Source organism: Notamacropus eugenii, chromosome 7 (assembly GCF_028372415.1).
Source record: "Notamacropus eugenii isolate mMacEug1 chromosome 7, mMacEug1.pri_v2, whole genome shotgun sequence".
NCBI classification, from domain to species: Eukaryota; Metazoa; Chordata; class Mammalia; order Diprotodontia; family Macropodidae; genus Notamacropus; species Notamacropus eugenii.
Genome location: NC_092878.1, coordinates 43,401,550 through 43,417,793, shown reverse-complemented (window position 1 = coordinate 43,417,793; position 16,244 = coordinate 43,401,550). Strand labels below are relative to the sequence as shown.

General features: G+C 43.5%; 1 protein-coding gene across 1 annotated transcript; it reads left to right on the top strand.

The window, feature by feature from the left end:
• The first annotated feature begins 6,140 nt into the window (after positions 1 to 6,140).
• Positions 6,141 to 12,989, top strand: LOC140514573 (uncharacterized). Its single transcript, XM_072625058.1, has 2 exons — positions 6,141 to 6,547; positions 10,758 to 12,989. Exon 2 carries the CDS (start codon positions 10,884 to 10,886, stop codon positions 12,750 to 12,752), a length of 1,869 nt encoding a protein of 622 aa, XP_072481159.1. The 5' UTR covers positions 6,141 to 6,547; positions 10,758 to 10,883; the 3' UTR covers positions 12,753 to 12,989.
• Positions 12,990 to 16,244: the final 3,255 nt, after the last annotated feature.

Genomic DNA, 16,244 nt, shown 5'->3' with positions numbered 1-16,244 from the left:
AAGCCAGATTGTTGGGGAGAAGGGGAGGGCTTTAATTCACTTCCAAGCTAATTGGCTTAACACCAATTAAGGTGCTATTTTCCTTCTGCAGATACGGTCCAGAGTTCTGAAGTTAAATTTGACTTCCCTGTGGGTTCAGAATTATTGCAGATGCTAAAAACTGTAGCAACAAGTACCTTTTAATATCTGGGTATAGTTTATGACAAGTTATGTTTGGAAGAGTTGTAAGCTTGTCAAAGAATTTTCCTTCTTCTCCCATTTGACATTTTCTCTTGCTCCCACTTTCATTAGAAATGTTCCTTCTTGTATGATGTTGAAATGAACCATCTAGAAAAAAATGTGGCAGAGTTCATTCCCAAGATAGAGGCTGACGAAACAGAACCATCAGAAATATCTGAAGTGTAGTTTTCCCACAGGTCTAGCTATCCTGTTCTCTGTGTATCTACATGGTTGCTTCCAAATCTTTTCAGTCCTCCATCCCCTAAAATGCAGTAATATAGTCAGCTCCAAACAAACAATGCCAGTTAGAATAGTAAAAGACAAAAGCTCCCATGGCAGTGGAAATTCTGTTCCTCCTTCAACTTTTAGAGCTGCTCCTTTCTAGATTATTGCAGTCCTTGTATCTGGAAATGAACTGAATCAACCAGATGCCAGGCACAGACCCTTAAATTGTGTAGTTGGAATTCAGGTGTCAAATGACCTGAAATTGAAGAGGATCTTCTCCCTATCTCCTCCAGCAGATGAAAGAGATGTTTGTATGTATACATATGCCCCTCCCTCCTCTGTTTGTCATTGAAGTCCCAACTGTGCTGTAGCCTTTAACTGTGCAAGACAGCAAGACAGCACATTTTGTAGATTAAACCAATAAACTCACAAACATAAAAGAAACAAATCTCATAATTGTGGATTTCAATTAAAGAAAGGAGGATCAAAGCAAACATTGGGCTTGAAATTACGCAGCTGTTATCTATACAAAATGAGGGGGGGGGGGAAGTCTGCAGTTCGCTGTAATTTTGAAACGGAAAAACAAAAAATAACCCACACAGTAAAGCTTGCAGTAGGACAGATTGTCTATGCTCCTCACGTCCCAATCAGTAATACAGAAATATTGAGTAATAAATTCCCTGCCTCTCTTGATCTGAAAAGCTCCCACCATCTGTGAAAGACAATTTGTAACAGCCTCAATATTAAGATTCAGTAAACAGACAATCACTTGCTTTGTGCTGAGGAGTGGCTACATTTGGAGAAAAGCATAAAGCAGAACAATTAGTAACACTGAGACCCCTCTATTACAAAATTATTGAGCCGCCAAAACAACTCGTTTCAATCAGAGTTCTCCCTTCAACTGGAGAGTAATGCCGGAGATTGCGTGCAATTCAGTTACCTCTGTGGACTGACTGTATGGAGGCCTCATCCTAATGCACTGAATTATTATTGATGGTTGAGGCAGTTCTGCTCTGTCGGTGAACCAATAATGTCAAGGCAGTACCTGCAAGATTAATTATAGGAGAGAATGGGCTGAGGTTTCCAGGGACTGAGACATTAATAGAGACCGAGCATTAGTTTCAGGGGATTCAACAGACAGTTGAACAAATGCCTCAGACAATGTTATACATGCTAAATCCTGGCAGCTCCATCTTTGCAGCCACAGAAAGTTTAGATCCATTGTTTTTAACTGTGAGGTACAAAGCATTATGAATCAAAAACTCAAGAATGAAAAACAAAGAATCTGAGCCCAGAGTTATAAACTCAACCTGAATTGTACAGATGGCACAAACAGATTACTCTCCCGTACAACAAAGGGAAAATGAAAATAGACTATTTAGCACTGTATTTGGCCTTGGCAGAAGGAAAAGGTGTGTTTTTAATCTATTTCATTTGACAAAGTCATAAGATGGATGAGAGTCTCAGCATTTTCTCCCCAGCATCTGCGTAAGTGTATCCGTTTCTGATCTAAATACACAGGCATTCATGTCGAAAACAAAATATCCAAAACAAAACAGGAGACTGATACACCTAAAGAGCACAATAGCCACATTGCCTGCCAGTGAGTTTCAGTTTGGAATTTTGGCTCTGCTTTCCTTAAATACAAAATAATGATTTCTTTAAAAACCACACACACACACACACACACACACACACACACACACACACACACACACACACACACACACACACACACACACACACACACACACACCGTATGAAAAAACTTAAAAAAAAAAAAAAACAGAGAAAAAACTTTAAGAACACTTCTGGTTACTGAAAATCCCTAGCGATGCAATACACTAGAGAAAACTGCAGCCATGGTAACTAAGACTGAATGCTAGAGGCTTGAAAATCCTGCTGCTGAATTTAAGTCAGATCTGAGTTCCCCTTATCTTTTAACAGCTTAATTATCCATCTAGATCTTATTTTAGGCTAAATAGTGTTCTGCATGTCCTCTACCCCTCCACTCTCCTCACTAATCTCTTCCCCTCTCCTCATATTTCCCCAAGAGCACACAATCACAGGGAGAAGGGCAGAGAAATCTATGATAGATTTGATCTGTTGTGTGAAATCATCACAACTGCAGGGAGTGATAGCTAGAAGTGAGTTATCAGGTATTTCCGAAGGAGTAAAGAGAAATTTCATTGTCAGTCCTAAAAAGATAGCACTGAACACTCTGGTAGTGAAAGAACTCTTAATTCCAAGTAACTGGAAAGATCACAGCCTTATATAAATCACCTCGTCTGTTGTGGGTTTCAGGAGAAAGACATAAAGAACTGGCAAACCAAACTCCCTGTGCAAGGTTAGGCAGTTTAGGAATTTTTTTATTTGTTTCCATTTTTTCAGATGGTTTGAGGAAAGCATATGAAAGGTAACCTTGGTATTAAGTGACTTAGTACTTGACATAGGTTAGAAAGGAGAAGAAATAAAGGTTTTCCTTTTCACATTGTCCTCCTATAATGTCTAAGGTTGGTTTTTATGGACAGAGGAAAGGCTTAAATCTTAGTTGGTGGGAAGGTGTTAGAAGAATATCCTAGATGGAAAGTAGATAGGGAAGTGATAAGGCATTAACTTTAGAGATGAATTGTATTTTCCTCTCTAGTCTTTCTGATTAAAATAATATTAAAAGAAAGAATCAGTGGGTTCTCTATACTTTATCCAATTAAGCCCTTCATAAGATTTAAGCCTTTCCCATTTCAGTATACCTTGAAATCCATCCTCCTGACACTGATTTCCTGACTTTCTTTGGAAAACAAAAGAAAAAATCTGAAAATATATTTTAGTTAATTTCTTACCACATTTTAGGCCTTTCTTTTGTATATGGCATGAACTTCTAGGTTATTTTTTTTCCTAAGGGATTCCTCTAAAGAAGTCTTGGTTCATACAAATTATCCTAAGATTTTTGTGGATTTAATTATGATTCTGTAGACTTGCTTAGTCCTTACTTTTTACTATGCATAGATTGTCATCATCATCATCATCCAAAAGTATTTAGTAAGCATCTAATTGTAGATAATACTTTCAGAGGGCACTTAAAATGGGAACTTATTGCTTTCAACAAACAATAGCCATATCCTGATTATCCATGTTAATTGGGGCCAGAGAAAGCATGGATAATTGGAATTCTTAGATAATCATCAACCCTCATTTGAAACTAAAACATCAATGCTTTCTCCCTCCAACTATTATCCTAGCAACTATTAGAAAAACTGATAGATTTAAATTTCATTTCTTGTTTTTCCTACTTCGTAGTCCTTCAACTCTCTTTTCCCTGGGGCTTCATTTAGAACCTATGACATACTGAAGTGTTTGTGATTTTAAAATGTGTTGAAGGCCTGTGTAATAAGTGTAGCTGTTCGTTGTTAAACAACCAGTTTATTTGTTTTATTAGTTTCTTTACATTAAAAAAAACCCTGTACAGTTTCTCAGGAAAAGCAAAGTAATAAAATCTTAGTGTATGGATATAGAAACTTGAAGAAATGTTTTTTAAATTGATTGAAGAATCTTTTAAGGGAACCCAGTGCAGTGTAAGAAAAGCATTCATGAGAAAGATAGAGGGAACCCAGTGAGAAAGTGAATGGAAGAAAGAATGACTCTCAAAATAATTAGTCACCTAAACAATCATTTCCATTTGAGAAGGAAAATAACACAGGGTTGGATGAGGATTACACAGACCACAGGGAAAGGGCATCTTGCCTTGCTTTTCTCTATCTCTTCTATTCTCACTTGGAATAAGGAAAGATGAAGGGATAGGGGCTGGCAGGGAGACACCACGAGTCAGGTGTTCTCACAGGGCCCTGCCAAGGCTAGCAGAAGGCAGTCCCCGATAAGGGCCTTAGCTAAGATGTTAGGGTAAGCACCTAATTAAAGATTTGATGCCTAGAGGGAGTAGGTTGTGGCAAACACAGGCTTTCCAGCAGAGATGCCACAAGCCCCAAAGTATTTAGCCTCTAACAACTAAAGGAGCTTGAGACTCTCTACCCCTAAAGCTGCTAGCAAGGGTTGTTTGGAATCCCAGAGTGAGAAAAACAACAAACTTTATTGTATCCTGAAGGAATGAAAACTGGGTGAAATTATAATGATGTTTAATTATAACATTTCCTTGCATAGAACTGCGATCTCTTCAGTATGTGCAGTACTTTTGATGGTAAAATCACAACCCACCCATTCGGTCTGGCACCTGTACATGTTCATCATGAGTCCTTCAATACACAACTACCTAACCTTGAGGGAGATCTTTAATTTTTTCTTTTGTCACAGACTCCTTTTGGTAGTTGGGTGAAGCTTATTATATTGCCACTATGAGTGGAGTGGTGAAATCCTAGAGGGGCCAACCCGTTTTGGAATAGTGTTCTTACATGCATAAAATAAAGTGCATAAGAGTAAAAAGAAAACCAATTATTTTGAAATCATTACCAAACTTAAGAGGGAAAGTGACATCACAAACCGTGTTGATTTAGAGAATCAAAATTTAGATTTAGAAGTATTGATTTAGCAATTGCATTGAACTAACATGGAATCACTATAAGGTCCTTCTCTAATGACTCATCTTAGCATGAGTGTGACCATAGTTTCTTTATGGCCTTGTCAGCATTTCACAAGGTCTGGTAGGTTCTTCTATCCCAGAAAAGTTTTGAATATAATTTTCCCTTCCAACTCACTATATCTACTTTCTGAGGACCAGCCTGCCTAAATAGCTTCTTATCAGCGGGCTATCCTCTAAGTGATAAATTATTTGGCCTTGATAATTCAAGAGAGTGGGACAGAGCCAAGATGGTGGAGTAGAGAGACAACCTGCTCTAGCTCTCCCTCCACAGCCCATAAAATACCTGTAAAAAATGACTCTAAACAAATTCTAGAATAGTAGAAGCCACAAAATGACAGAGTGAAAGAGATTTCCAGCCCAAGGCATTCTAGAAGGCTGACAGGAAAGCTGACGTGCTCAAAGTAGAGCACAGCCAATCTTGGTTGTGTGGCCAGGTGTGGCACAGACAGGACTGGAACAGGCTGCAGGGTGTGGAATCATGGGTAGCAGTTGTGGTTCCCAGCTCAACCCACAAACACCAAAGACAGCTTCAAAGGTCAATGAGAAAGCTTTCTCATCTGGGTGAGAAGGGAGCATAGTCTTGCCCTAGCCCTGGTCTCATGTGGCTGCAGTGTCAATTTTTGGAGCCCTCAGCCTAAAGACCCTGGGGAAATTGCACAGCTGATCTGAATTTCAGTCCTGAGTGGCAGCCCTGGGGTGAAGAGGAGCACTGGCTGGTGGAGCTGGTGGAGGCTCTAGAGAGGAAATTCTACTCATAGATCCTGGGCAGAAAAGCTTGTGGTTGCTCCTAAACCAGAGCACAGACCAGAAGAGGAGTATACTCTTCTCCCTTGATTGTGCCACCTTGGAGGAACTGAGAACTTGCAGGTCCCTAGAGTATATCCTCCACTTGACAAAGGACTCAAAAGTCAAGTAACTGGCTGAGAAAATGCCCCCCAAAAAGGAAAAAAAAATAAGACTTTAGAAGGTTATTTTCTTGGTGAACAGGTATTTTCTTCCATCCTCTTGGATGAGGAAGAACAATGTATACCATTAAAGGAGGACATAAAAGTCAAGGCTTCTTCATCTAAAACCTCTAAAATAAATATGCAATGGTCTCTGACGGGGGTCGGTCCTAGGCGCCTGGGCGGATAGGGGCCTCCCCGGGAGTGGCAGCCCACCAATCCGAGGGAGACACGGCTCCCAAGAAGGAGTTGTGGACCCACAGGATTGGTTGGGTGGGCTGGATCCAATCGGGTGGTAGGCCTCGCCCTCGGGGCGGGTTAGGATGGCTGCCCGGGAGAACTTCCCTATTTAAGACAACGCCCTAAACTGCTCGGGGGACTCCTCCATGCAATAAAGCTATGAACCTCCTGCGCATTGCCTGATTATTGCCTGCCACCGTGTCCCCCGGGGTAGGTCCGGAGACGTCCGAAGCGGTGCCCACCGAAGGGAGAGTCTCACTCGAAGGTCCTGGGGACAGACCCGGGACAGCTGGCGCCCGAACAGGGACCGCAGCCCCCGCCGAGTGAGGTGAGTATAACCCTACCCAGTTAAGGGTAGAAGAGTCAGGCAACCTAGATAGTCGGGGCTATCTAGAGGAAACATGGGCTCTCAGATTTCCAAGGGAATGGAACCGGAGGATGCAGGAGTTCTCGCCTGCCAAGTGTACAAGCTCTGCAAGCGGGTGGGAATAAAAATACACATAAAGGATTGTAGACAGTGGGTGCAGAAAATTCTAACAGTCTCTCCGTGGTTGGCTCACACAGGCTTAGATCATGACAAGTGGAGGGTAGTAGGACAACAGATGGCTTCCTACCAAAAAGAGGATCCTCAATTTCTGAGCTCCAGAGATTTTGTTATATACGCCACGGTTAGCTCTGCACTCCAGCCTTCACCCCCTCCTTTACAGAATGCCACGAGTACACAAGTTGGCCCCTCCCTATGTGGGTCCGAAGTGGAAGAGGGGTGGCCCCCTCCCCCTCCGGGGGAGGAGGACATGCTACCACTCCCGCTCTACCCCTGGGAGGACATGAGACATTGTGGCGCTGCCCCCCCAAAAGAGACAGATAAGGAGCTAGATCCCTCCCAAAAACGAAAGCAGACAAATCCCCGGCCGCCCGAGTGTCAGGGTGCTGGTGCTTGCTGTCGCAGACACCCCCCGGCAGCTGGAAAGCCTCTAGAGGAACCGAAACTAGCTGGAAAGGCTCTAGAGGAACTGAAACCAGTGGCTAAAAATCCCCGTGCCCACTCTCGGCTACAAGCCGCGTTACTGAAAGCAGCAGAGGAGGGGGAGGAAGTTGATTTTGAGGAGTGGACTGGGAGGCCGGGACACGCCCTCGCTTTCCCGGTATTCCTGCAGGCCCAACAAGACGGTACCGTACAACGTACTCACCGTCCCACTCCATATAAATTTTTAAAGGACTTGAAAGACGCAGTAGCAAAATATGGCCCTGGGTCGGCATATGTAAGGCAACTACTGAGCTCTTCCGTCTCCGTGGCCGCTTGGCTCCCGGCAGACTGGAATGAGATCATGATGGCAGTGCTAGATCCCGCTGTGTACACTGCTTGGAGAGCCTATTGGAACAGACAGGCGAAGATTTGGGCAGAAGCCAATCAACCCAACGCGGTTGAAAACCACGTTAATGCACTCACAGGGTTTGGAGATTATGCAGCGATAGAACAGCAGTTAGCCCTCCCTGAGGCTATGGTTCCAGTTGTTCAAGAAGTGGCCTTAAAGGCTCTAGATGCCCTTGCGGCGCGCACTCAGACTCCAATAAGTCACCTAAGGCAAAGACAGAGTGAGTCCGCATTGGAATTTATGACCAGAGTACAGGAAGCAGTATGGAAAAGATTTGGGAAAGGAGGTCCCTCGCCACAACTTATAGTTCAACTATTCAAGGGAGGTCTCACCAAATCGAGGGGTATACTCTCCACTCTGCCCGCAGACCCCTCTATAGATGAAATAGTTGATAAATGCCTGGATGAGGGCAGTGGAGCAGACCCGAAGTTGGTGGCAACACTGACTTCTGCTTTCCAAGCCTTCCAATTGTCCACAAACACCAAAAAGGGACCGTGCTTCAGGTGCGGGAAATCAGGACATTTTCAGGCGCAGTGCAGAAACACGTCGCCGAAAAAAGGGGTTCGGTGTTTTGGCTGTGGCAAACCCGGCCATATAGCGAAAAACTGCCGGGGCTCGAGCAGTAAAAAGGTACAGGGAAACGGGGGCAGGGGCTCCCGAAGCGGGAAGGGAGCCCCTGGACCGAACAACAGACCCCGCCTAGAGTAGAGCTGTATGCAGTAACAGGGCAGACAGTCCCGCCATGGACCACTACAACTGTTAAGGTCCCCCCAAAGGATCATCAGAGATTAGTCATAGGGTCAGACAAAACCAAAGAATTCCTTGTGCATACCCAAATATTGCAACCTGGGCAGTCCGCTATTGCACTAACCAACCCTCATGCCTATGAAGTTCCACTACCTACTAACACCCCGATAGCTGTGGGAATATCACTGCCCTGGCTGGATGGAGAGTGGAAAGATACATCGAGAGAGAGTCCTTTTGTAGCATGGACCCAACAAGTGGGGCGCGGGAAGATGTGTCTAGATGTGGAAGTAGAGGGTGTCAGGCTCAGAGGATTAGTCGACACTGGAGCTGACGTGTCAGTAATTTCCTCGGGAGATTGGCAGAAAGATTGGGGGACCACCCAGGAGGCCCAAGGGATATCCGGGGTGGGCGGGTCGGCAAATGCCCTCAGATCAGCTCGCCACCTTCAGTGGGCCACAGGTGACGCCCGAGGACGATTTCGCCCCCTAAAAATGCCGGCTCTCCCCATTAACCTATGGGGCCGAGACTTACTCAGCGGCATGGGCGTCACCCTCACCACCGATTTTACAGGACAGGCGGAAAACCCCTAGGGGCCGCTGTAGGGCCAACACCCATCCCACTGCACTGGGAAAACACTAACCCCATATGGGTGGATCAGTGGCCCCTGACTCAAGAAAAGGTCCAGGCCCTCCATCAAATAGTACAAGATTTATTAGCAGCAGGACATATCGAGCCTTCTACCAGCCCCTGGAATTCTCCAGTGTTTGTCATAAAAAAGAAGTCAGGCAAATGGAGAATGCTCATCGATCTCCGACAAGTTAACAAAGCACTGCGACCCATGGGTCCTTTACAACCAGGACTCCCTTCGCCCACTATGATACCCAAGGGCTGGCACATAGCAGTGATAGATATTAAGGATTGTTTTTATAGTATTCCGTTATGCAAAAAGGATAGGAAATGTTTTGCTTTCTCCGTCCCTTCTACTAACTTCCAACAGCCCACAAAGCGGTACCAGTTCAAAGTCCTGCCCCAGGGCATGGCTAACAGCCCCACGATATGTCAGCAATTTGTAGCGCAAATCCTCCAACCTATCCGAGAGGAAAGCCCCCATGCTATGGTGATATATTATATGGATGACATCTTACTGGCCTGCAGCGCAAAGAAAGATGTTCTTGACCTCCTAACGCGGGTTTCTGAAGCATTAAATAGGCACGGCCTCCAAGTGGCTCCTGAAAAGATTCAACTTGGTCCTGAGTATCAATATCTCGGACACCAAATCAAAGGTACTGGGATTTCCCGAGTTCCCCCAAAAATAGATGTCACCCAGATCAATACCCTTAATGATTTTCAGAAACTCATAGGAGCCATACAGTGGCTACGCGCCATTGTGCCCATTACAAACCAACAAATGAGGCCACTATATGACATTCTTAAGGGCCCACCTAAATTGGGCTCCCCAAGAAAGTGGACTCCAGAAGCCCTCCAACTCATAGAAAAGATACAGGAGGAGGTAAAGACAACAGTAGTAGAACGGTGTGACCCAACATTACCATTCTTTCTGTCCATCCTTGGTAATAAGACCATTGGGCCAGTAGCAGTCCTTTACCAGTCCCATGGCCCCTTGATGTGGGTCTACCCGGACCGAAAAACCAAAAGTATCCCGATAGCCCTAGAAGAAAAGGCTCTCTTATTGCTTAAGGCCAGCTCTATATGCAGGCAGCTATCTGGCCACTATCCTATCATCTTACTCTCCAGCCCCATTGAGATACTAACCGAATTGGCACAATTATCTGAATTGTGGGCCGTCCTCCTGTGCTCCCATGAAATTCGTGCTGGAGATCTCCCCCTGCCCTTCGGGCTTGGGACCAATTTCCCTTAACGAAGCAGAGAAACCCAGTGGTCTCAGAGCCCGTAGCAGGGCCTATAGCCTTCACTGACGCCATCAAGCATTGCAAAGCGGCAGTTTACATCCCAGATAAACAGATCACTAAGGTGCTCACCACACCCTATTCCTCTGCTCAAAAGAATGAGTTATTTGCAATTCTTGTGGCCTTACAGATTTGCGCAAAAGAAGCCTTTAATCTAGTAACAGATAGCCTTTATTGTCATAACCTTCTCCGAGTCCTTCCCGAGGCGGATCTTTTCCTGTCTACTTCCTCAGTGCGCCCTTTACTTATACAAGTACAGCAGGCCCTTCTTGCTCGCTCCCATCCCCTTTATGTTTTACATGTGCGTTCACATCTTTCCACCTCCGGACCTATATTTAAAGGGAATGCCATTGCAGATTCCTTATTAAGGACATCTCAAATCTTCTATACTGACCCCATCGCCGCTCATAGAGGGACGCAGAAGGACAATGGCATGGACCGAACAAGGTAGTGGTGAGGGGAAAGGGTTATTTGTGTCTTGATATAGGAGGAGGACAGCGGAGATGGCTGCCACTTAAATGGACTCGAGCGTGTGAGGACTCCCCGCAGGGCTCGACGCAGGCCCCGCAAAAGGAAGAAGAAGCGGCTGAACAGAACAACAAGGAGGAGAAACATGGATAAGTATATAATCCTGGTGGGGATGCTATGCAACCTCCAACTGGGGGCCGGGGCGTCCCTTCGCTCCCTCCCCCGCAACAAGGACCCACCATGGGTGTATTGGGCTGCCGTCCCTGGCCTCCCAGCAGCTCAACCTGCTGCCTGGGAGGGGGATTCTATTGAGCTGAGCATCCTAGGGGAAGCCGCCCTGGTGTTGGGGAGATCGGGGGATGGCTACCCGGAGAGCCGTCATGATCTCAATAAGACAGTCCACTGGTCAATGGCACAATTACCTATATGTCTCACCAAAGGGGTTAACATCATCCCCTGCGCCCGGGTGCAAAACGAGTCCATACAGGAACTCCCGCACGGACCACATGGGTCCATGGGCCTAGGAAATTACATCCATATGTACATGCTGAATCATAGTCTCGCTCAGCATCACCCCCTCCTCAAGGAGAGGATGCAAGGGCTGTGGAACAGCACTCAGAATACCCGTAACACTGTAGTATGCAATAGCTCTAAGGACTTCCCTTGCGACCGCTTATCGCTCCTTAATGCCACGGGAAGCTTTCTACCCAGGGGAAAGATCCCCTACTCCCCTCTACCCCCCTGCGTGCCTACACCCAATATGTTCATTAGTATGCAAGTTTGTTCCACAGGGCATGCAGTAATGGGACAGCAATGGGACGACACCCAACAGATCTACTTCATGGATGGAGCGCCAGGACCGTATTATGCAGCCCCAGTGCCCCACGTCCTGACGAGAAATGGGAGCATAGTCATCCAAAGCCATCTCTGGAAAATGGCAGCGGCCTTTGGAAACATCACCCACATGACTGACAATAGTGGGCCGCTGCAGGACAATGACACCATCCGCTCCCAATGGTGGGACCTCATCATGAAGAAAGGATTTACTTGCCACGAGGGTCAGGTCTCTGGACACTGCAATCGTTTCTCCCTTGCAGTCCAGACCCTAAAGAGGACTGATATGTTTCTAATCTGTAGGGAAGGGAACATTACTCAGACAGGGGGCAAATACAATGTATCCTGCTCCAATGGGACCCTCTCCAATACCTTGACGCCCAATGATGTACATTCCAATACCACCTTTGTCACACTTCTGTCTATTCCCCCAGTTACCTTTCTCCCTGTCGGGTCCGATGAGGCATTTGCCGACTCTGACTTTCTTAGGGCTGTGATGGTCAGGGAAAAGAGGGGCTTGGAAATATCCGCCATAGATATGGTGGGGTTGGTGGTTAGCTTTATAGAGCAAATGGAGATCTCTGCCATGCAGCGGCAGGTCCACATGATGGCTGCCGACCTGGCAGATTTTATGACAACGTCCACTCGGGCATGGGCTCTGCAACAACAAATTAACAGGCAGGTAGCCCTAGAGCTCGGTGCACTGACAGACGCCGTACAGGCGATCTCGACGCTCCTCCGAGTAAACGCCATATTGGAGGGGCTCCCATGTCATGTCGGCCTGGCACGACCCCTGTGCATGACGGCGCTCAAACTGAACGCCAGCCAGGAGCTGGATGATGCGATTCGGCGACTGCAGGACCACAGAAATCTAGAGGTCTATATAGAGCACCTAGATGATATTGTAAAACAGATTAGGAATGTAACTGAGATATATAAGAGGGATTTGGAGAAGCAACATGGGACATTTCTTGACTGGATTTCTAGATTAGATTTTACCACATTTTTGCATACCATTGGGGTTGCAGCTGGGATGATTATAATGGTGATACTCTTGTGTGTACTGCTTCCTTGCTTTATCTCCTGTATGATAAAACTCTGGAGAAAAGTCCTAGAGCAGGTAAAGGCGGATGTCCTCATAATAAAACAAAAAGGGGGAGTTGACGGGGGTCGGTCCTAGGCGCCTGGGCGGATAGGGGCCTCCCCGGGAGTGGCAGCCCACCAATCCGAGGGAGACACGGCTCCCAAGAAGGAGTTGTGGACCCACAGGATTGGTTGGGTGGGCTGGATCCAATCGGGTGGTAGGCCTCGCCCTCGGGGCGGGTTAGGATGGCTGCCCGGGAGAACTTCCCTATTTAAGACAACGCCCTAAACTGCTCGGGGGACTCCTCCATGCAATAAAGCTATGAACCTCCTGCGCATTGCCTGATTATTGCCTGCCACCGTGTCCCCCGGGGTAGGTCCGGAGACGTCCGAAGCGGTGCCCACCGAAGGGAGAGTCTCACTCGAAGGTCCTGGGGACAGACCCGGGACAGGTCTCAGGCCATGGAAGAGCTCAAAAAAGGATTTTGAAAATTAAGTAAGAGAGGTAGAGGAAAAATTGGGAAGATGCAAGAAAATCGTGAAAAATGAGTCAACAGCTTGCTAAAGGAGACCCAAAAAAATGCTGAAGAAAAATAGCACATTTAAAAGCATAATTCAAGAGAGTACAGCATAAATAAATCATTTCAAATAGTTGTTCTAATGGACATAAAACCCAAATTCAAGATTTCATACGATCTCATCTTTTTTTCAATTAGTTTATCATAGTATATCCTTTCTATGGACATGTATTTATAGATATAGTGATGCTCAATTCAATTGATTTCTCTTTATTAAGTGGTAACTATGATAATAACATTGTACCATGGAAAATAGAATATTTACAGGTGACATAATGAGGTATGATGAACAGCATCCTGGACTTGGTGCCACATCTTCCTCCAATGTTAGTTAAGTAATTGCTAATGTCACTTAACTGCTCTTCTCCTCAGTTTACTCATCTTTAAAAATAATGAGCTGAGCATAATGCCCTCTGAGTTTCCTTCCAGCTTGAATTCTCTGATCTTTTGATCCTGTCTATATGAAACTTCAAGTCTAGCAGGGAAATAATAAAGAATATGTTTTTTCTTAGAAACAAAGAAGTAAAATTAAGTAAAAGAGGTTTTGTTTTCTTTTTTCCTCCCCTGAAAACCTCAGTAATTAGTGGTTATTATAAACTTTCCTTCTGAGGTCTGTACTGCTTAACAATGTCATCTAGGAGAAACTAGCTCACATGGTGGGCACAAGGGCCCTTTAGATCCTATGAAAAATCTAGCAAATAAAAGTACATATTATGATTAAAAGAATATACTGGTAATTTAGATATGCAGAGATATACTCTCCTTAAACATTATTTTGAACACTGTTAAACTCACTACTGTAAATATATATAATAGTTATCTTTGACAATTTATACTGAAACATAATTTTTACCTTACTTTCCACATAGGATCTCTTTTGTTGTTGTTTTTAGATGTAAGAGTATGTTATTTTCATTAGTGGTCAATAACTACATTTGCATTTCCATATTGCAATCCCAGATGCATTTTTGACCTTATTTGAATTAGCAAGTTGGAAGACTTGTGTTTGAGACATGCTCAGAAGTGGTAGTAAAATAAATAAAAGTGATCCCAAGACCTTGGAAAAGGAGATGAAATTCTCAAATGAAGAAGTAAGTTATTCTGACCAGTAAGCATTGCTCTTTCCAAGGCATAATGAACAAAAATACTCTAAAGGGAAGGTTCTCATTGACCATTATGATCACCAGTAGCCAGGCATGTGCTGATAAATGTTTAACAAGCAGCTCTTCAGGAGAAATGTACGCAGCTTATACTTTTAAGTGTAATCTCCATTATTAACATGCTTTTTCAGCTTTTTGCATAGTTCAGAAAAATCAGTAAAACAGTAAATCAAGCCCTGATCTGCAATGTTTGCCAATTTTAGAGATGTGAATGCTTATACTTCAAATTTAACAATTTTTTGTTTGAGCTGGCTACAACACATCTTGGTTAGTAGTCCCTATATGCTGAGTTTGTGAAGCTCAAAAATGAGGAGACCTTTTGTAGATTCAATCAGTTGGTTCATGTGAACCTTATTTTCCATGAAAGTCATGTGGTAACCACAGGGAAAAAAGGATGACTGCCACAGTTGATTGCTCTGAGGTGGAATTGTTTGTCATTTTAGATTGTAAAACATTTAACAACCCTGCCACTAAAAATGTTTTATGTTGTCACTGTGGGTGGAATTGTGATATGATAGAATAGCCTCTGGATTGGGAGTTAGGAGGCTTAGATTCTAGATCCACCTCCACGCACACACATAAAAAAGTAGCCTTGTAATTTTTGGACAAGTCACTTAATCTCTCTGTGCCCTTTTGCTCATCTATAAAATGAGGAGGTTGAACTATTTGATCTCTCTAAGGACTTTCACCAATTCTAAATGTCTATGCTACTCTCTGATAAGCAAATCTGTACCTCTATATTTCATTTTGTTCATTTGGCTTGTTAGGTTCATTTATAAAAGTCATCATTTGTTGAAAATTGAAAACAAATAAATAAATTTGGAGGAAAAAAATAAAAGTCATCACTCTAAAAAAATAGTCCAGCCAATTTTATGTATTCAATTTTTAATTGCCAACTTTTTTTGATTCTTCAGATCAACTTAAGGATCAAATATTCCTGTGGACCCTAAAATGTAAATTTCATATGGAAATCTACATGTTAAGGAATAATATCCTCCAAACTTGATTATTTAGGTTTAGTTTTTTAAATGCAAAGTTTTTTGTTAACTTATGCAATTCATTTCAATTACTATTTGCTTAGCAATATTTAATGTCTTGCTAATATTGAATGATTCAATATGAAACTTACCAGGTTTAAAAAAATATAAGGAATGATTATATCATTATGTAGTATGGGTGTTAAAGGAAAGGTGAAAATATAAAATAGCTGTTTAGGAACTAATTTCAAGCACTAGAGTTTATCGGTCTCTTTTACTTGTTCACCAACATTTAGGAGCAAAAGTTCTCTAAGTGAATGTTAATATAGTAAGAATTAGTACTATGTCACTCTAAAAACTGAAAGCAGAGCTAAAAGTATAACATATATTGAACTCCATTTTGCTGGAGGATATCACATAGAAAGCTAAATCCCAAGATGATTGAGAAGGATATTGAAATTCAATTGCCTCTGATTTTCCTGTTTGTTCTGTGATGTGTCTTATGTCTTAGCCTTCCCATGTCTTTCTTGGGCATGCATCAATAAATCTTTAGAACCACTGATTTATCAAGTATTCTTTATTTTTTTCTTTTAATTTAAATTTTGCCTTAAAGAAATCAATGATTTTTTTCTATTTCCCTCACCTTTCTTTCCACAGAAAAAGAAAGGAACCAAAGCTCTTTGAACAAATATACATAAACAACCAACCGAAACATTAACCACTCAATTTGCATATTGAGTTTATTACCTCCCTTTTAGAAAGTCATTAGCACTCCATCATCAGTCTTCCGGAATGATGATTGATGAAACTTTTTAAATCTTTTAAAGGTATTCATGTTATTGTATGAATTGTTCTTGTTCTGGTAAGAGCATTT